We start from the raw sequence: 22063 nt of genomic DNA, 5'->3' as shown, positions 1-22063 counted from the left end.
GTGTGTGTGTGTGTGTGTGTGTGTGTGTGTGTGTGTGTGTGTGTGTGTGTGTGTGTGTGTGTGTGTGTGTGTGTGTGTGTGTGTGTGTGTAAGACTACATTCATCACTCCTGGGACATGTGTGGGCTTGAGTGACAGGAAACATTCGCTGATCCAGGTCAGTGGAGTGTGGGTCAAAGAGAGCTCCTTGTCTGTTTATGTACATCAACACAGGTGTTGTCAGCTCACCCGACAACATGTTGACTCATCAGCCGGCCCATTTTCAAGTGACCTCTCCACACATGAGAGGAAATATGACAAGCAGAAAGGAAAGTGTGTAGCGAGTCTCCCCTTAAGAGATGTGGATTCAAAAGACGCCGCATAAATGTGACACAACACAAGTCCCACGTTTGCTGCACAAAGTATAACGCAGTTTTCAAACGGCGAGACAGAGACATTATTAAGTTAGGTAAGTTGTCGAGAGCAGTTTGTTTATTAAATTGACTTTTCCTCTAATCCCAGCAGAAGCCGCTGCTAGGTTTACACCGGGACGCCCCTCATCAATTTGCATTCCACATCGATAATCATTTTGAGAATCGCACGGGGGAGAATGGAGCCTAGCCCTCCAGTTCAACCATACACACAGCAATTATGTGGGTCTCTGTATAAATGAGGTCAATGCACATAAGAACCCAAGGCAATCACTTCATACATCCCGGCTGCCATCAAGGACACTTAAACCCTTCGCTGCTGTGTAATTGCTCTGAAAAATAAGCAGCGGTTGAGATTTATCTCTAATCAGCGTAGTGTATGTCTCAGTGTTGGTTATCATTACACTAATGTATTTATCTGGCTTGATTTGAGCTCAGTATGTTGCTGGCTGATCTCCCCAAAGGCGAGCTCCTCTCGATAAGGTTGGAGGTAATTACTGGGGGCCTGCATGACTGAGCAGCCAAGGGCATTTTCCTCTGCTTTGACCCAATCGAACAACGGGGGTTTTCCTCGGCTTATATTTGCAGGAGTCCCCGATTCGCTCTCACCTTCTGCGTGAAAATACTCCACTCTGTGTTTTTGCATGCATATACTCTACTGTATTTTACACAAAAAAGAACGAGTAGGCCTCCCGCATGTGTGTTTGATTCTGCATGTAATAAAAGGAGAATACAGTTTCTCGTTTTCTAAACTGGGCCAGGTCTACAGTACAGTGCTGCTAGTAATTATCAACCTTGTGGAAAGAGAGGAGGGAGAGGGAAGGAAAGGAAAGGAGAATTGGAAGCCTGAAGTCATGGTACCCAGCTAACAACTTTAACAAGAGTGAGGAATGCTCTGTGTATGTCCAGAAATAAAAGAGATAAGGACAGCAAGTGCGACACAAAAAAGGGCAATGATGGAGTGATGGAGCTGCAAAAAGATGCGACAAGAATAACGGGGAGGGAGAGGAGACATGGGAAGTCGCACCGGAAGGGATGTTGTAGAAGAGGGATAGGAGGACAGGGCGAGGTTAAAGAAAGAATAGGAACAAATGAGGTGTATCTCATCAGCAGCGAGTTCAAGAGTGGCCTCTTAATTTGAATTCAAGGCTTCATAAATCATTTCCTGTGACAATGGCAGCGATTCACATAAGTGAGGCACAGTTATTGCTTGTTATTAATGGCACTGACAAGAGCATGTCACACACGAGCACGAGCAAATAGGACTCACACCGCTTCCCTGACACACATTCAATATTCACATATGTGCTTCATTAGCATTATGACAGAAACGTATCAGTGACAGTTAACAACATGCTCAGCTCAGGGGATTCAGAGTAATGTGGGGCAGACCCCATGCTGCAAGTTTCTTCAGGTTGAAACGTAAAACACACACAGACACAAGTGGAGAAGTGCTCAAGCTCACGCCTCACCTATCCTTTTTTCTCCAATTGACCCGCCAGCAAGGACACAAATAGGCACTTGATATATGCAGAACAAACAAAGACAAACATCCTCTGAACTCCCACAGGGGTCCAGACCTCTGTCAGAATGTGTGATGATCATACCAGCGAACATGCGACTGCGCTAAACAGTGTGATTGGGGCCAGGAAAGGATTTACACATTAAAGGTGTGGTTTGCAGTGTTTTTCTTTACTGAACCACTTATATGATGAGGTCCCTGCACAGCAGAGGAAAGTCATGCATAGAGATGCTTAAAGGCAGCTTCTCACCCATTGTAGATTTTCTGCCAAGCTTTGACTGAGATTAACTTTAGCAGACGCTGCCACACATATAGCATTTAAATAGGAAATAGAAAAGACCCTGACAGAATATACAAACAAGGAAACAGCCACAAACATTTCCAGTGGAATAATTTGCATGTATTCAAATAAATTCAAATTCAAATTTTATTTGTCACATACGCAGTCATACACAGTACAATATGCAGTGAAATGCTTACACAAGTGCTCGTGACTTAAAGAAAAAAAAAAAAAGGGTATGAATAAGATAGGAAATAAATATGAAAATTAAAAACGGTAAATTTAACTGGGAAGAATAAGATAAAAATATATAAATTAAAGTTGAAAATAAAATAACTGTACAACAAAATACACAATACACAAATACACAGGAATGTATGAAGAAATATAAATATATATATACAATAACAGCAGCTGTACAAGTATTAAATGGAAATGAAGAAATATAATGTCCAGTGTTGTGCAATCCACATTTGTAAGTGTCTTGTGCAGTGCAAATATGCTTAAAGTGATTTAGTGATGAAGTGATTCGATTAGATGACCACGCATCTAATTGAATTAGTATAAACAAAGTCCAGAATGTCCAGTGTGTGTTTAAGAACCATATGTGAGGGTCAGTACTATGTGGTGGTGTGATTGAGAAACCGTATCGCCTGCGGGAAGAAGCTTCTCCTCAGTCTCTATTCACATTTTTAAGTATTGATGCTTAATCAACATGTAAGGTATCAGAAATGGCAGACTCGTGACATTTCAGTACCATATTTATATTGCACATTATCATGGACAAAATACTAGGAGAGCATATTGTATATATTCCATTGCGAGTAATTCTGTTATGTAATTGAAATAATAGCTATTTTAGGTTAAAGACCTCATTATCATTTCATTGGTCCTATCTCTTAGCTTTTCTGCTTGGACTGGTGCCCTCATGACCCGAACCCAGATAAGTGATTGTAAATGGATAGATGGATATCTTACATTGGGCCTTGGTGCAGTCCCTTAGTTCATCGTCTGAAACAAGTCCTTTTAGCTACTTCCCTCTCTCTTTAATCACAATAGGTAAAACAATTGTTGAAGAAAAGAAAAAAGATGGCAATTTAACTGCAAAATTATATAGGTGCTGGACAACCTTGGTTTTATATGGGAACATATCCAGAAAACTGGCAACCAGCTGAGTCCAGTCTCCTATTGTAAAGAGAAGTGCCAAGACGAGTTGCGCATATCGCCACAGACTGACTCAGATTGATTGCAACGTGTTGGTAATCTGTCTGCGCTTATAAATTAGACTGCAGCTCTTTGCAGACTTTCAGCAACCTGTGTGATAGTGATGGTGGTCAGCCTAAGATGGGCCGCTATTATTTGGAGACAGGTTACCTCCCACCAGGTGACCATAACAATTGCCTTGTGATCGAAAGTTGCTGTCCAGATTCTGATGGTGTTGCAAGCTCAACCACTGGGCAACCATTTGGTCACTATAACTACTAGCAATCAGTCACTGAGCCATAAGCCAACTTTCTTCTCATTTGCTGTCTCTTATAAACTCAAGGGTTTGACACCATGGGACGGAGAGCTTCTTCACTCACAGCTCATGCCGTGTGCCTGAGATGACCAGGGATATCTGCTCTCCGTGACATTGTAGAGCCAATAATAGAAATAAAAAGAGCAGTCCGAAGCGACTGGAATATACTAGTTTAACAATATATATGAGGCAAAGTATGTAATTGCATAATAGGTCTCTTTTTATGTCCCTAAAATATATATTTTTTGGTTTCCCATCACAGTATCCCATGGTTGTCTTCCATTTATGATCGCCTTCCTCTTACACTCTCCAAATTTCCCTCCACTTGTCTTCTCATCATTACCTCTTTACAGTAGGTGTCCTCTATTCTCAGTTTTTCTCTTGTTAGAGGTAAATTCAATCTCCCCTTGTCAGCTTTAATCAAAGCACCCACAGATTCAATTTAGCAGGCATGTGTGGGAGGTTAAGGTGGCATCTTCAGTAGGACAGGAAGAAAAAGAGGCATTTTTTGTACACACATCCTTCCTCCTGCCTCACTTTGAATAAGATTTAAAGCCATTGTCAACAAGCTCTCTAAGGCAGGATCTTTTTCCACAAGCCAACTCCTAAACTCTAGCTGTAATACTTTAAAGTAAAAGAGATCAGTCTGTCATGTCCACTCACTTTATTTGTTAGACATAGGTAACTTAAAGACATAAAGTTAGGTAAACCATCAAAATTAAAATAACTAAATCTCTTAATCTCTGGTGTTTTTTACTTTACACAAGAAACTGCAAAAGATTAAAGCTTAAAACTTTTTCTTTCAAGACACACCATTTGGTGCCAGATAGTTTAGATGGCTGTGGAATACCGCGGGCTCTTTCGTGCTGGAAATCTCCTGACGTTGGTGGGATGACCTCATCAGCAACCAACGACTAATCTTCTGTTTGTCTCATCTAAATATGTCAAATTGTGATGAATGCTAATCTTATTACAACTTTCCTGCAATGATGCGAAACAAACAATCTTCTACTGCAAAATTTTAATTTCGTCTTTAAAATTTAAATCAATAGCTGTCTAATAACATAGATAGGGTTAGAAGTCTTAAGTAAGTCTTGAGTTTTCTGTTCTTGCCCAGACCTAATGGGCAACAGGACACTTATAATGTATCTGGTAACAGCTGGGCAGTTAGAAATGAGTGCTATTATTGATCCTGCTTGTCAGTAGCCAGTCTTGTTGAAACTCATTAAGCTAATGAAACCTATTAATGTTATTCTACAAGTTTTGCACAAAATAAGCTATAACCTAGGTACATTGTGACACTCACCAATGATATTTTCACCTCAAATTCGTAATGAGGAGGAAATAGTTTTTGGTACTATGCCTCTGGATTGGATGTACAGCAATCTTCTTGCAGGTAAAGGTTTTAATTCAATTCAATTCAACTCAATTCAATTTTATTTATATAGCGCCAAATCACAACAAAAGTCGCCTCAAGGCGCTTAATAACTAAAGAAAGTAAGGCATTTGTTACCTCGTAATGTCAGGACAGTAAATTCTAGTTTAAACTTCCTCTGAGTGTTTTTTAAACATCTTGCAGTTTGTGTACATGCATAATACTGACATGATAACACTATTGAATCTGAAATAAACTTGCCAACACTCCCTGTTTTCCCTCAACTAGCAATTAAGAAGGGATTTGACTTGAGTGTGTGACTGCTCTCCACTGATGAAGCTATTGCTGCTGCTTGTCCAAAAACTAATTAGGAACATTTAAAGAAGTGCTAAAGCCCCAGTGCAAACGGTGCCCAGAGTTAATAACTACAGGTTTAATTTGATGACGATTGCTAACGTTTCCGTGACTTGAGGTTGGGACAGTTGTATTTTTTCATCTTCTTTTTTTTTAACTTTAGCAAATCCCATCAATATCAGAGGTGGGAGCCGGGTGGATGCACTGAAGGTGCCGGTATAGCAGGTGCACTCAAACCTCCTGCACAGCTTCAGATAAAGATGCTGTTTTTTTTCTACTGAGCTTGCTGTTTTTATTCTATTTCGATTTGTCTTTACCTGCAATTTCAACACATGTAGTAAAGTGAGCTTACTGAGTCATTCGAATGACACCATCCTCACCAGCTGCGGCAGCCAACTGACGATCGGCGACCTAATCCAGCGCCGCCGACTCCGTTGGTTTGGCCACAGTTTTCGAATGGACCCGAGCCGCTACCCCCATGGCCTACTCTGTTTGACCCGCCCCACCGATTGAAGGGTGCATCAAAATGCACCAAAGAAGACATGGATGAAACAAATCCAGGATTATTTGAAGGCCCTTCGACTTGACCTCGAGCAGGCAAGAACCATCGCCTTAGAAAAGCGTGGAAGATAATTGTTGGTCAAGCAAGAGAACCTGCGGCACCTACAGCAACGTACTGGTTGTGCGGCAGACCACCGCCGCTGGTGGCCCGCTAAGGACAAGAAGAAGAAGAGAGCCTACGGGAAGTAAATCTAATCTAGGGCAAGATTACTTGAAACCATCAGCTTCACTATGAGGAGGCAGTTTCTAACTTCTGCATGTCAGAATGAATTACTGTAGCAACAGCATTTGTCTTGGCACTTATTAAAAGTTTGGTACTGACCAGTCTGGCATAAGACCAAGTTATATCAGTCCTTGTTTCCCATCCCTGGTCCGAGTGACAGGATTCTTATTCAACAGCAGCAGGCAGCTGGAGCTCAGCTGGTGGAACAGGTTGTCCTCTAATTGCCAGGTTGAGGGTTTGTTTGACAGCCAGGGCATGTTGCTAAAGTCAAAGTTGCTCCCAATGGCAGGTGAGCACCTTTCACGGATGGTCTGACACCAATAGTGTGAATGAGAGAGAAAATAATGTATAAAATAAATTGCTGTGGTTACCACTAAGATCAACCATTTAACCCATACCACACTGAAAACCACCTTTAACCCACTACAACGCCCGCAAACCTTCATTCCAATTCAGGAAAGATGCTCAACTTTCGAACCATGACTGACTACTCTCTAAACAGATTAAGAGGATAACTGAAGAAGTGTTTTGCAGTGGCACTTAATATCCAACCCCATGGTTTCCCATCTCATCTTCTTCTCCACATGCTGCAGCTATGACAGTCTGATTCACAGCTCTCTGCTGTCCCACCCGCCTCCCCTTTAATCTCTCCACTGATATCTCTCCTTACTCTTCTGCATTTTTGATCTTTGGATCTGAGTCCACCCCCGTCATCACCATCCACCCCCAAAAACAATTTTCTGTGGCATTAGTAATATCTTCTACTCTTTTCTTTAAGCTTGTGTTTACCTCTGCAGACTTGCCCTGCTTCACTGTCTCTTTCTCTCTGTCTCTCTCTCTGACCCCTGTCACAGTCAGTAAAGTTCTGATGAGAAGCTACCTAACACTGCATTGTCTGATCAGGTGTTGTTGAGTAAGCGAGTTTGCAGCCTCGATCTCTTGGGGTCAGCTTAATGCTATCCTCTGCTGGATCTCTCCTTGTAACCCGGTCTGCTGCCTGCCAGCCAGGCCCTACATTTCTGCTCCAACTGTTGACTGGCTTCTCCAGTGCTTACACCTACAACATACTACTGCACCTCCATGCCAAACAGCATTTTCAATGCTACAAGATGTCCAGGTCTGCACTATATTTGCATGCATTAGTGTCTAATGACTCAGCTAATAGTGTTACTATTTTTAATGTGTATTAATATGTTTATGGTAAAACCTCTCTGAAGCCTACTAACATTTTTCGTCCACCAAAATCAAGATATATGGTTTATCTGAATTTTTTTCTGTATCTCATTTTATACCTACCTGCTAGTGCTTGTTTTTTCCAGATCTGTTGTCCATGTGCTTGTTTGATTTAACTTAGAAAAAAGGTACCAAAGTTAATCTGCAGGGCCAGGGAGTTTGATATCCTTTCACTTTTCAAGTCAGATTCAACCTTGAACAAACCAAGAGGGAGATTATTGATTAATTGCTATACATTAATGAGCCAAATTGATCTGAAAGAAGGGCAGGAGTATAGATCCCTGACAGGGCAACCACTTGAAAGGGTTTTCTGTACAGTAAGGGACTATGCAGGACACCCAGAGGAAGGTGATTACACGGTAAAATCAGGTAGATGATCATCCTTTCTGTGATTTGTGCCAGCCACATTTACAAGTGGTGGGCAGTAGCAGTAATAAATTTAGCTTGTGTCTGCTGGTGTGATGCTAAAATGACAACTGAAACTATTCGCGGCTCAAAAACACTGCAGGAAGAGAATTTACATGTGGAGACAGAAAACATATAATTATATTTTTTGGCATCAGAGTATTAACTTGTGCAAATGGCTTTTATATGTACATGTTTTTAAAAGATATGCACTTGTGTTATATAATGGAAGTTTAATCTCCAATCTCTAAGCCTTTTTTTTAAATCCATAGAACTTATATAAGATATTTACATTGCATATCCTTCCAATGTCCCCATGTTCCACACAATGCTATATAAAGGCCTGTTATCTCCCCTCCCCCCAGTCCATTTGCATACACTTTTGCAGATATTACTTTCCTTGCCTATGAGTGGGAATGTTACCAATAAAACAATCTAAAGTTTAAGTATCTTTGCTTCCCTACTGGCAGGGTCGACACTTTGCTGTTGTGGCTCTGAAATTATTCAGCTAACTCTCCAGTGACTTTCATGCGGTCGTACTGGGAATCTGGCTTCACCTTCGGATTGTGGCTGTTAACTGTAGTCCTTATTCTGCTCTGTGAGCTCGCTGGCCAGCCTAAAAGGTGGACAATTGGTTGTACTTAAGGCTTTTCCTGGGTGATCAGGCAGTAGAGTACTTAGATGTATATGATGGAGCATTGTCCCGCATTATTGTTCTCTCTGCTTTAAATGCTCTATACTCTCTGATGTCCCAAATTGTAGACAGTCCAAATAGCTCATCCTTAAAGGAATCAACCAATACCAATACCCTCCACTGTGCTTTCATCTGGTCCATTAAGAGTTACTCTCATTTTATCTGTTCATCAAATCTTTGAAAAATCTTGCTTTGTGAAATCTTGATGCTTCCACCATGTGGCCATTTTATGTTGGCCTTATTTCTGAGCACTCCTGTCATTCTTATTCATTTTAATTGTTTAAATGTAAATGCACAAAAAGACCAGAGATCAGACGATGGCGCTCATATGGGATTTCTCTACTCATTTTGAGCACTCAAAACACTATACAAGCCCAGTTCATGCATTTTAAGTACTATTTTTAACTTATCAGTCAGACTACAATGCATGCATCAGGGGAACTCAGGGTTCAGTATCTTGCCCAAGGATAAGAATCACGTGCAGATTAGAGGAGCCCGGGGTCGAACAGCTCACCTTCTGATTGGGGAGATGAGCTGCTTTACTTCCTGAGAGTTTTAATTTTTTTATGTCAAAAAACCCTCAAACCACCAAAAGTGGTGGTGGATTGTAACGCTTTCCATCACATTACATTTTTCTATTACATCTTTAATATTACCTCATTACAGTACTAACTGTATTAACATTGCTACTGTTCAAGCAACTGTTATTACTACTAACACAAAGCTAGCTTGATTGTCAACAGGTAACAAAAGCAGTAATAAGCGTTGTTGCTATGTAGCATCCATTTTTACCCATACCTGTCACTGTAGAAGTATTCTTTGGGCTGTTTTTCACCACCTTTTCTGCTGGTTCTGTGTTTATACTTAAACACTAAAAGAAAATGTGTGTGCCTTCATTAGCATAGGGATTTATATGGCTCTGTACTCTCAGGTTTACATTTTTAACTCATAATTATGTGCATTATCTTTGTATGACGACCCCAACACTGAATGTCACACAAAGCTTAAAGCTCAAACAGCAGATGGGATATCTGGTGATTTTCCCTGAAAACACGATTAACTGTACTATATGTGGTCATAGTCGGTTCATTCATGTCCACATCAAATCACAAGCCACTGCAGCTCAGACAACTCATTATGTAAACAATTTACAACCCATTTCATAGAAAACAGGAATTGTTTAGGCTACACTGAACAGATGCATAGTGAGGGGAATTTAGGGATGCAATATTTTTTTCATTGTTATGTCACATCTGTTAAATCTGAAAATTTTAGCAATGTCTTGTCAAAACAGACGTGGTTTCTCAATAGAGCATTGGCTGTGACTGACAGGAAGTTATTCCCGTTTTAATGATATGCGGGCTTAAATGTATTAAGCCAGTACAATCTTATTATCAAACAATACCACCAACACAATTAAAGAAACTCCAAGAGTAAAACACTCAGATGCTCAGACCAAATGCAGTAAATAGTGTGAACTAAGATAAATACAGCAAAGCAATATTTTGGCAATGAGGATCCCGTTGAAACAATGTAGACATATGTGAACAAAGGGATGCAGAATGAAATGAAAGTCCTCGTCAAGCATGAAGCACTGCTCTTCGCTTTTGATTCTCATGTGGGGGAAACACTCTGAATTCACGGTTTCTTCTCCAATCAGCCGTGAAGGTATGTTTCCTCTTTAAGAATGATGTTTGTTCAGCAACATATTCTGTAGCATACTACTGTCGCTATTTGTGCACCAATAAGCCTAAACATTTTGAAGTCATCAATTCATCGCAGCAGTCACACCAAAGAAGAAAAAAGTACTTTGAAAATAAATTTAAAAAACATGATTTTTCTCCTGAATTAAAGCACACAAAGGTAAACATATAAGGAAAAGCAAAGACGCTTACTTTGTACGAAATGGTAAAAAAATAGCAAGCCATCATATAATGAGCACTATATTATGAGCACTAATACTACAAAGCTTTTGTTTTGCATCCTTAAAGTGGTAAGAAAGAAAGGAATCTTAGCATCACATCACACGAATCTCTGTTCAGAGACTCAGAGCTGAAGTTCTGCTTTCAAAGACCAAGCATATCAAACAACCTGACAGAATTAAGCCTGCACTGGGATTGCAGTGGTTTTTAGCTATTTTGACAATTTATTGTTTGTGCAGGTCTGCATAATTATGTCTGGAGATGTAAAAGCTCTGTTATGTGCATGTAAACTCATGTCAGAGTTTTGTCTGACTGAAAACTTGTTTTATTTTTATTATGCAGACTTGAGAGACGTGGCGACCATTGGGAGAGGTGAGGATGCAGGAGGTGGCTGAGCTGAGAATGACTGCTAATGTGAAACTCAGATATGACAATGACAAGTGTGAATGGTTGGGTGTGAGCTTCACTGTTCATTAGAAATAAATGAGGACTGACAAAAAGAACTCTTAAACTAGTAAACAAACATGTGGGTCTGAGAAATACAAATGCATTAAAACTGCTTACTTTGTCATTGATTTTGCACTAAAATGTGTGTGTGTGACTAGCAGGAAGCTACTCCTTTTGAATGATATGGGGGCTTAAATGTATTGATCCAGCACAATTAATTCTTATTATCAAACAATACCAGCGGCAAAATTTAAGAAGCTCTGAGACTTAAAACAACCAAATGTAGTAAATAGTGTGAACTATGATAAATATAGTAAATAAACCTTTTGGCAATGAGGATCACGTTGAAGCAATATAGACATATGCAAACAAAGGCGTTCCGAATGAAATGAAAGTCCACATCAAGCATTAAGCTCTGCTCATCAATTTTTACTTTTCATCACTTTTCTCACTCTGAATTCACAGTTTCTTCTCCAATCAGCCATGAAGGAATGTGGCCTCTTTATGAATGATGTTTGTTCAGCAAAATTTCCTTAAGCTGTGGCTACCATTGGGAGAGGCGAGGATGCAGGAGGCGGCTGCACTGAGAATAACTGCTAATGTAAAACTCAAATATTACACTGACAAGTGTCAATGATCAAGTGCGAACGGAGCTACAAGGCATCTTGTTGAAGTGTTGATCATCATTGTTTGGACAGGGAATAAAAGAGGACCAAACAATGTGAAAAAGGACTAATAACAAAACCCTGTGAGTGTCTTTCAGAATGAACGTTGAATTGGAAAACTTTGTATAAAAGTGACTTATCTCATTTTAGTGCATAGGTAAATTTCCCATTTACATGAAGTGTGAAAAGTAATTTTAGCCCAGTTTTAAGATAACAGGTGTAGCTCTCACCTCTGGTACAATATCCCAAAATATGGGTGAACAGAGAAGCAAGATGGAAATGATATTAGTGACTCACCTGGTCTTTTGTCATTTCGCCCTTTTCGACCTCCGCATAGCCGTACTTTGGAGATCAGGACAAGGATCTGTTTCTGGCACAGGGACTTGTTGCTCTTAGGACAGGGCTTGCGCTTGCTGGCTACCGGTCGGTTGGCTTGGTCGTCCTTGACCGCCCGTTTCTGTCTAATGAGAGAGCTGGCGAGAGCTGCCATCTTCCCCCCCCTCTCACCTTTGGGAGGGGGGTGACTTCCTTCCCGGTACCCCCTTTGCTGGTTTGGCTTTTGCTTTCCTCAGTACACTAGAATAGGACGAATGTTATAAAGAAAACCCCACAGGGGAGATCGGGAGTCTAAGTGGGTTAACAGGGAAGAGTTTAGTTTGAGGGTTCCCTTGGAGAGGGATGAACTGGATAAGATGCAAGTTCAAATGCAGTCCAATGTAATGGACCAAAAAAAAAAAAAAATCAAAATCTGACAGTAACAGATCCCAGGAAAAAAAATTTTTTTAAAGTGATACAGTCACATTTTCAATGTAAAACTTTGAGACCAGCTTTAAAAAGACAGACTTTTCCAAAAGGTTACGCTTGAGACATGATTCTATCCCGCTTCCCCACTCATCTTTCACATCAAAATGTGGCCTGGCAGCCAAGTACAAAATGTTATATTGCAAAATAACTAACCTACTTTAAACAGGCGATACAGAAGAGAAAGAGCTCAAATTAATTTACGTATAAAAACACTTTTAAAGAAGAAAAGTGGGCTCATTTTGAATGCTAGGAAGCTCTTAAAAGCGCAAGAAAAACCAAACTGTTTTTCACCATTCGTGCATTCCATGGCGGTCCAACTTTGCCTCCCATTTAAATGTGGCAGCGTGGAATAATGAGCCGAGAGTCCAAGCAGTAATCCAGCTGACTTAAATCCAGAGGTAGCACAGCAGGCGGGACACTGACGGTCTTTGTCGGAATGAAGCCGGGAACGGAGCAGAGACATGGACACAGACAGGCAGAGACTCCTCTTCTGCCTCCAATGGCATGCCTCTTTCCCACAGACCTCACCGAAACCCCCCTCTTTCCTCCTCCCCTCCCCCCTCCTCCTCCCATCCAAAGTCAGCGAGTGGTTGTGAGAGTATGTGTGTGTGAATTCCAGCAGCCACCATCAGTAGAGGTGACATTCATGACAGAGAGAGAAAGGAAGGGGGGGAGCGAGAGACAGCAAAAGAGACTGAGGGAGGGGAGGGGAGGGGGAGGCAGAGGCTGTGATGTGTAAGAATGAGCTTGGCGGGGAAGACGGAGGAAAATGTGGGAGAAGGACATCTTAACAGCCACTTCACCGAGGCTACAATTTTGTTATTTCACAGAAAACATCCCCCTAAAAAAACAAACTAGAGACCCCCTGAAACAGAGACACAGCACCAGAGTAGGAGAAAGACACCAGAGAGTGCTGGAGGTGCAGATTGTGACAGTTCTCTGTCTCCTCGAGAGGAGCAGCATCACCACGTGCTACCTTCCTGTCACATGCACCCACTCACACACACACCCAACACACACACACAGAGCAAATCAGCATATTTTGTAATGGAGCCTTCCCTGCTGTATAATTGCTCATCTCTAGTCTGTGTTTTTCTTCATCTCCCTCTTTGAAACTCCCTTACATGATAGTAATCTCCATATTCTTCTTTGCTTCCTTCAGCTTTACATATACAATTGAGTGGGGGGTGGGGTGTCTCTGTACCCTGAAACTGACATTTAGTGTTTGACATAGCCGACTGCTGGCTTACACTAACCCTGACAGAAACATGAGTTAGGACAGATTGAGTAAGACAGCTAGCCCTGCAAACACACACATACTGTCCTGCTCTTCCAAAGGCAGACTTTATGTTTGAAATTTTAGAAAAAGAGCAGGTCTGATTAAAGTTTTTCCTTTATTTCACTGAATGGAATGAAAACAATCCATGCATTTGACTGCATTTCTACAAGAAATGTCATGAATTTGCTTGTAAAAGTAGATATATATAAATTATCTTAAAAGATTTGGGCCATAATTTGAAAAAGCCATCAATGAATCTGTAGCAAAACTGGATATAAAAACACTAGACATCTCTGGCCCAACCCCTCAGACTCAGAGCCAATAAATTAACTTATCTGATTGGCAATCAATCCAGTTTTATTTGACACGGCACCTTTTTACAAGCCAGTCGCTGGGGAAACCAGCAGTAGAGGCGACTTCAAAATGCAAGCTCAATTCAGATCGTTTCTAACAATGCCACGCAAGGTCACTGTCTCTCAGAACTTGATTGACAAGTGACAGCAGATGTTTAGTCTCAGCGACGGACGAGGGCATGCCTGGGGCAGAGGAGAGAGAACCACGCATGAGATAATGCAGTTAGTATTGATGTGAAAACATAAAAAGGATTTTTTTTCTAATGATCCTCCCCTCCCTTCCAACAATCCCCACCATTTCCAACAATCCCCAGCCACTCCCTAGTCTTACTCTGGGTTAAGAATCAATCTCCTAATGGACATTGCATTGCACACATTGCCAAAGGTTGTTCTTCTTTTTGCTTTTCCCAGTCACAAGTACATGCCAAGTTACACCAAAAGAAAGCTAAGTGGGGATTCTTGGGACATTATACTGTCTCAAGGTTAAGAAATGTGTCCAATATTATAATGAAATATCACGCTATAAACTTAGAGGACTCATTAAGACCCAGCATTTTTTAATTTCTTTGTAAGACCTACTGTATCAGCACAAAACCAAACTAAAAAAAATAAACACTCATTATGCCAGAACACTTTAATATCCTGGTTAGAGTCAATTAATTACCATATCACTTTTGCCTCAAACACCTAGCTAGGTTCTTATACCCACAAATGCTCACACAGGAGACTCTGCCAGCCTTAGGATGTTTTATTCAGGAAGGAAAGAAACAGTAAATCTAAATGAAAGTAAGAATGATAAAAATAGCAAATGAGCTTTCTGTCAAATGTACATGTATAAATTCTCATCATCTGAATAATATACAAAAGAGGATTAAATTATGTTTTGCTAAAAACAATCCATTGCACAATCCCTGCATGCATATCAAATTACATGGAAACGGGGGGTATTAACAGCATATCCTCTTTTAAAGGGCTTTATACAGAAATGTTTTTCCAAGGATAATGATTCTCAGGTTTTGGTACATTCCATGTTACTTAACAGTCTTTTATAATCTTCCCTAGATAAGCCAGATGGATGAAAGATAGATGGAAAGGAGGGATTGTTTATCCATCTTCATCCTGAAAAGTAATTATAGTTGTGAAAAGTACGTAGCTTGGACAGCTATTAGTTGGCTAATAAAAGTGCACCAGGTTGCAAAAAACCCCATAAGTAAGACTCTTGAAACTACCAAACTGATAGCTTGGCTGCCAGAAAAGATACATCAGAACAAGAGTATAATTGGTCTGCAAATGTTGTCCAAGGAGTCATAAAGAGCCTACTCCCAGCTCCAAGGGAACAGCAGCACAAAGACTGAACATCCATAAATGACACTAAGTAGTGATGCAAGGATATCTGGGAGAAAGAGACATTACACAATACCATTGGCTTTGGTGGATGGAGCTAAGATATACAGTAGCTACCAAGAATAAGAAGATCACAAAGGTGGTCCACTGCCTGGACCAAGTACGATCCAACTCCTTTTGGCCGAAACACCTAACAGATATCTGTGATCACCTGGCAGAACAATTGTATGAGCTACAAAGAATAGGCACACCCAGACCTGCCAACACAGAGCAGAACAATGCTGATGAGGATTCACACAAGGGTAACTTCCAGCTACTGGCGAGTAACTTGCCTTTCCGTAGGATGGAATCTCCTGTAAATTGAGTAGGCACATAAGCTGACACATGCCCAAAGCTCAGAATGGCACTGGAAGCAACGCCAGGAGATCAAAGCACCAGCTAATAGGGGAATCAACATAATCACTGCCTTGACTGACTATAAATAACCCTATCACTGATGCCCCATACATGTCATCCACCTTATTGCAGAAGTGAAGTGACCATCAGCCATCTACATGGATGACATCAAGCCATATGGCAGGAGTCAATGAGCCATTTGACACACTAATCCATCCAACATCTATATGATAGCAAAGAAAGGGCAAATGAAAAGTCCTATCAGTCATTAATTAAGCTGGCCATATAAGAAGTAACAGATTGACGCCAAGACGTGAAAACTTCTCACTGTTCCATGCAAAGAGGGTCTATGTGCAATCAAAAGAGGGAGGATGTGGATTAGTGTGTGTCACAATCACGACTGAGAACGAAACAAGAAAAATACATCAAAATGTCCCTCTGTGAAGAACTGCTATATGACTGCCTCAGGCAGCAGAAGACAGATGACCTGAAGGAGGAAGATAAAATATAATAGAAGACCCAGCCCCTCCATGAATGCATCATCTGCAGATACTGGCAGACATCAAGATATTCTTCCAGAGGATAGAAAAGGCCACCCTGAAGAATAGCACAGAGTCTCGGATCACGACAGCACAAGAACAAGTCCTAAGAACCAGATCCGCAGAAGCAGGCGTCGAGCACAGCAGCCAGAACCCAATGTGGTGATCCAAATGAGATAGTCCAGCTATCTCTCTGTCCACTCTGTCCACTGTAACAGAGTGTAAGACAAAACAAACCCTGAAAGCCTTAGCCAGGTGGATGGCATAGCATATAGCCACATTTGTGTAGGAGCCCCAAAATCCTGATGGAACACATATCTAAAAGTGGTTGAAAATAACCAACAACTTCAAATTCCAGACGGACAACCAGATGCTGGCTAACCAACCAGACACTGTGGTGGCTGACAAGGAGCAGAAGACTGTGACAGAAGTCTCCATCCCAGCTGAACATTTTGGATTTCTTATCAGTATAGATTATAAAAGTTATTTGGAAATAAGATGTTTGTTCATTTCCTCAAACGTATGATTGCTCATCGGACACTTTGTCTTGCAAGATCTTTTTCAGACCCGAGTAAAAGCAGTGAGCTTGATAACGCCAAAGCAATTATTTAATTGATGATTGGTTAATTATTAAAGAACTGCAAGAAATGTTGACAGGGATTTATATACGGATGGAAATACAGACAGTAAAGCTGCTGCAAGGTGCTCCTTGAAAATGCTGCTTCATTGAACTGTGATGGAGTATAGCTACCCTGAACTTTAGACATGCGCCCATGTTTATGTTAACACATAGATACACACACACACACACACACACACACACACACACACACACACACACACACACACACACACACAGCCAGAAAGAATTAAGCACATCAACACAATTGGCCCAGTTCTGTCTCTTTCTCCCCCCTCTCTTCATCACTCTCTCTCCTTCAATCCTCTCTCAGCTCATCATACTGTCCACAGATGACAGGAGGTATTCTTCGTAATCCCCCTCCATTATGCGACCATGTAGAATCCGAGGCCCGCTTCTTGCATACAGAAATATTCTTTCCTGTGTCCATGACCCACGGGTGAGTTGCCCATTAGCTTTGAGCTGCACATATCATTCTCAGTTTCATTGCTTTTTTTAACAGTGTTCAGACCATTCTGGTAATTAGCTTTTAATACTGATTATTCGGACAGATACGGAATCTCGTTTGTTATGTACAACACCTCCTGAGTTTGATTTGCAGACGCCTGGTGTCTAATTAAAGCTAGTTATGCTGATTTTCTTTTAAATCATTCAAGTAGTTATGTTATTGATAATTTTGCTTCCAATATATTCCCAGTGTACAGAAAGTTTATTTAGGAAACAGTCGTCTGTTATCAGATAGAGTACCATCTTTATGCAGTTTCCCACAAGAACAATCATCAACACAACAATGTAAGTATGACTACCACAACTTTACTATGTTTATAATTGATAAATTATGGCTATTATGTATTTATTCAGAATTGTATTATGCTTATGGTTTGGGGATAGTGTAAGTGTGTTTTATTGTGTGACTGTGTTAATGAAAATTTAATTTCTACATACATCGTGTGCTTAGATGTATCTATTTATAATGTTTTTGTAACCATGCTAATGCCATGGCTCTAGATATGTCTAGTTGGCCTGTCATTTGGCCAATCTGTCATTCAGTTGTCCTGGTCTAGACAGAAATATCTCTGTGTGGTGTTAATGGAAACATTTCATGACTTTGTGGGCAGAACAGTCTGCAACATTATTGAGTTTAATGATCCCCTTTCAGTGAGGACATGTGCAGAATACTGGAGCTACCTAGCAAAAGTTTGAACCATAAATTATAATATCAAAATGATAACACTCACCTACCCCAATTTCTTAATTGAGAAAGGTGCTTACCTTATGTACATGGTGAAAGCAACTTTGGTGCAACTTTCTGCAAAAGCACACAAAACACAACAGAAATAGAAAAAAACACAACAGAAGAGTTTCTGGGGATACGGCAATGTGACGGACCAGCTACGAAAGCAACAGAAACCAAAGTAAACTAGCACTGAAACAGGCCTAAAAGAAACAGAGGATTCATCAGTGCTGTAAGAAAGAAAACAATGTAATTTAATGTGTTTTCATCACATGTTGAAGAGGCATTCTTGCCATTAGCCATTTACTGTTTACTTGTCACTTTGCAGCTTTTCCATCACATATTGTCTCCCAAAAAACAAAACGTCAGTTTTGTTGCATGATTTTAAATTTTTTATATATATTTTTTTTTTTAAGTCTTGCAGCATATTTTTCTATTTCTGTTGTATTTTATTCAACTCTCATCGTTTTTGTGTGTTTTTGCAGTGTTTTCCTAGTTGCTGGTTGGCAATGGGCAAAATGCTCAAAGTGTTGTGTTGGCTACATCCATGTTTCTCTATGGTGTTCACTCAATAACTGTGCCTCTTTTATTCTGCATGCTAATTCAGCACTGGCATGGGTATCAGGTAGCTAGCTAAACTGGACAGCTACTTGAAAACATATTCAGAATTTATGTTGTCCATCTATAAAGCTGCTAAAGTTACAAGAGCCATGCAGACAGAGAATTTTGCCATCTTTAGGCTCTATTTGAACCTGTTTGCACCCCTCATGAACACTCTCACAGCAAACTAGTGTTTCCAAGCAGACTACAAAATATTATTTGAAACACGGATCTTACTGATCTTATTACTATCGTCACTTCTTTACAGGAATTGCAAATCCTGCTTAGAATTCTTTTGAAACATTCAACTTTTCTAAAGTTTTTTGTGTCAGTAAACCACAAGAATTAACAAAAAGGAAAACACACCCATCTTCTCTACATAGTCTTTGTACTTGTACGTGATGTTTTTCTCATTGTCTTTGTCTACACTGTTGCCTGAGGTGAAGTCTTAGCAGGTAGATCTGTAAGATTAAGCTTGACTTTTTCAGAGTAAGTAAAGATTTCATGATGAATATAGATTTTTGGAAAGCCTCTGTGTTTAAAGTTTGCTCTCACCACAGCTTGTTCAGCCATCACCACACTAAAGCCCTTCCCTTTGTCCTGTGTGATCCCCTTCCATACTGAGTCTGACAGTGCTGCAAATCTGCATTTATGTACCCACTTTTGAGGGACTCAAGAAACTTTGGGCATATAGAAAGAGAGGCAGAAGATATAGCCCTAGAATAAAAAATGTAGCAATGTGGGAGTCTTTTGCAAGTGACAGTAGGTCCATGCAGGGGGAGAATTCTAAGGGATGGTAGGTACCACTCAGTTGTCCAAGGACTTCAGACACTGGGATGGAGTACAGGGTGGGACGAGGCCAGATAGGTACTTTACAGCAAGGTTATAAAGCTTTTGCAGGGGGAACATTGTGTTTGCAATATTGAGATATATAAAAAGTGTTACAGTTTTAATTCTGGATACTTTTAAAGAAAACCAAGCAAGAAGGAGATTCTCTGTGTCTGATTTTAATCCTCCATTCATCTGAATGTCAGGGCACTCAGAACAAAGTGAGATGTTGTTTAATTCCCCCAAACTAAATTTTCTGTCAGTGAGCATTAGACCTGTGAGATGCAGTCTATAAATAATATTTTTTTTAAACCAGTTAACTGTGACACATCTCTAATGCTTTTGTTTGTTTTGTTTACAGTCACTGTAATGTGTTGGTAGAATATGAATTTAACCGCTCGCATGCAACAGCAATATTTTAGTGTCATTAATACAAGCTGGGGATCATTATTACTTCTCTTTTTCCCTGCTTGCCAATATTTATCCTCCAGTTTCTATAAAGCAGAAATAGACCAGATTAGGGTGACCTTTCATTTCATGGTTCAGGAATGGAAATGAAACGTTTGGGTTTAAATAAAGACTCCTGATTTATGAACCAATCCTGCTACAGCCGATTCTCATCATCCCCAAAGGATTGGGGTTTTTTTTAGTGAACACAAACGGCTCAGAAATGCAATCATGGTGTGTTTACATGTTTACAGACCAGAGGTGATACAGCAAATATTTATTTATTTATTTTTATTGCGTGTTCTCGCATTTATGAAGAGCGTTCATAGAGAATCAGTTCAAAGTAGGAATACAGAAATGGCAGCAAAATGAGGTCGAATAAGTGGGTTTTGAGATTGGCTGTGTGTTCAATATAAATATTGATTTTATGTTTCTGGAGATCTCTCAAGTGTCCCATCAGTCTTTTTTGGCATTTCACTACACAACACTTACTGCAAATTCTGAGAATAACTCACTGTGATTGACTCACCAAAACTAGAATGACCTTATATATATGTGACGCTGGTATAGATTTACACACAGTGCCGTGTAACCAGCATTATTCATTTAGCTGTAAGAATGTGATTCAGACATCCAGTTAAGGTGGTTGAGGAGAGAAGCGGTAGGCGAAAACTGGCATGTCAGATGGGCACCTCCCATCGCAGATGTAATGAATTAGGATCATAACGTCTCTAGAAGGCTCTAAACTAACCAGGACCACCCCACCTGCTCTCAACACAGTTTCAGTAGATTGTTCTGTTTATTATTACAAATATTCTTCAAATGTAAAATCAGACGGCAGCACTTCTTCTCTACTCTTTATTCTCATTAAAAAGGCATATATGTGAAAATATAATCATACTACTACTGTACAAAATAGCAGTGCTGATTATCTCATGTTTTTGTTGTTGATGTTGTTTTTTTCTAATCATACTTATGGTATTAATAAGCAAGTCCTCAAGAGTAATAATGCCCAAACCACACTGCATCGTGAGCCATGAAGCACCAAGCAGGCAGACATGGGGTGTATAAAAATCACAGAGTACATATTAATTAATGTATTTATGTCTCATAGGAAGAAGCATATTTTGATCATCTTAGACATGCCATCCAATGTTTTCACTGACTTGCTATGCTGATGAAGTTGAAACATATTTCTACCCTCCTTATCTACTTCCTTCTGCTACACTGATAACTTCAATGATTTGTGTTGGGCTCTGAAGGTTGCCAAGATGTGGGTGATCTACAACTTAATATGGTTCTTGAACATTTTGTCCAAACACACATGGAGCCAGAGCTATATCAGCTGCTTACAGACATAGTGTGAAGAGCACAAACCCCACCTCCTTAATCAACTGAAAAGACCTTTTCTTTATACCGGTAACTGTATTTCTAAGAATGCAAAAAATAACAATAAGGAAATATGGCAGGAAAATGCTAAGTGCATTAGTAACTCCGGGGATGGCAATATCGTTCCAGCACTTTGGTTAAGAATGAAATATCTTAAGAATTTTTTATGGGTTGCCTTTTTTGCAATATTTAAGAACCCCACATGATGAATCTTGTTAAAATTTTAAAATGAGCCGACTTGATGAAGGAGAAAGTGGTGTACTTATCAAAATAACAGTGTAAGTGCAAGTTTGAAGCACTAAACAGCATGACAGTTCAGATCAATGAGTGGCACCTGAAGGAGAATTGCTGTGTTCCGATATGAGGGTGAACTCTTCTATTAGAAACTGATGGAACTGTTTGAGACTGATGAATCATCCCAGAATGCCAGAGTTACCCACAGAAGGGCTGCTTCATTAGAAACAAGTTTGCTGAATAAACCTGAAATCTGTGTATAATTGTGAACTTGTGGGATGAAAAACAGTTTTTACAACAGAGTTTGATCAGGAGGCGCTGCTGCACTGGGCCCCGGTCTGGATGGGCCTGGGCCCCCTTTCCCTGG

General features: G+C 40.2%; 1 protein-coding gene across 1 annotated transcript in view; it reads right to left on the bottom strand.

The window, feature by feature from the left end:
* The window catches only part of fgf11b (fibroblast growth factor 11b), a 37928-nt gene extending 24919 nt beyond the window's left edge, over window positions 1–13009 (bottom strand). The window contains exon 1 of the mRNA XM_005931916.2: window positions 11907–13009. Coding sequence (XP_005931978.1) covers window positions 11907–12099 — 193 coding nt within the window. The 5' untranslated portion in view covers window positions 12100–13009. The remainder of the gene's footprint in view (window positions 1–11906) is intronic.
* Between the last annotated feature and the right edge of the window lie 9054 nt (window positions 13010–22063).

Source organism: Haplochromis burtoni, unplaced genomic scaffold (genome assembly GCF_018398535.1).
Source record: "Haplochromis burtoni strain Fernald_Lab_line unplaced genomic scaffold, NCSU_Asbu1 Contig_152, whole genome shotgun sequence".
NCBI classification, from domain to species: Eukaryota; Metazoa; Chordata; class Actinopteri; order Cichliformes; family Cichlidae; genus Haplochromis; species Haplochromis burtoni.
Note: the sequence above shows the minus strand (reverse complement) of the source record. Positions and strands in the feature narration are given on the sequence as shown.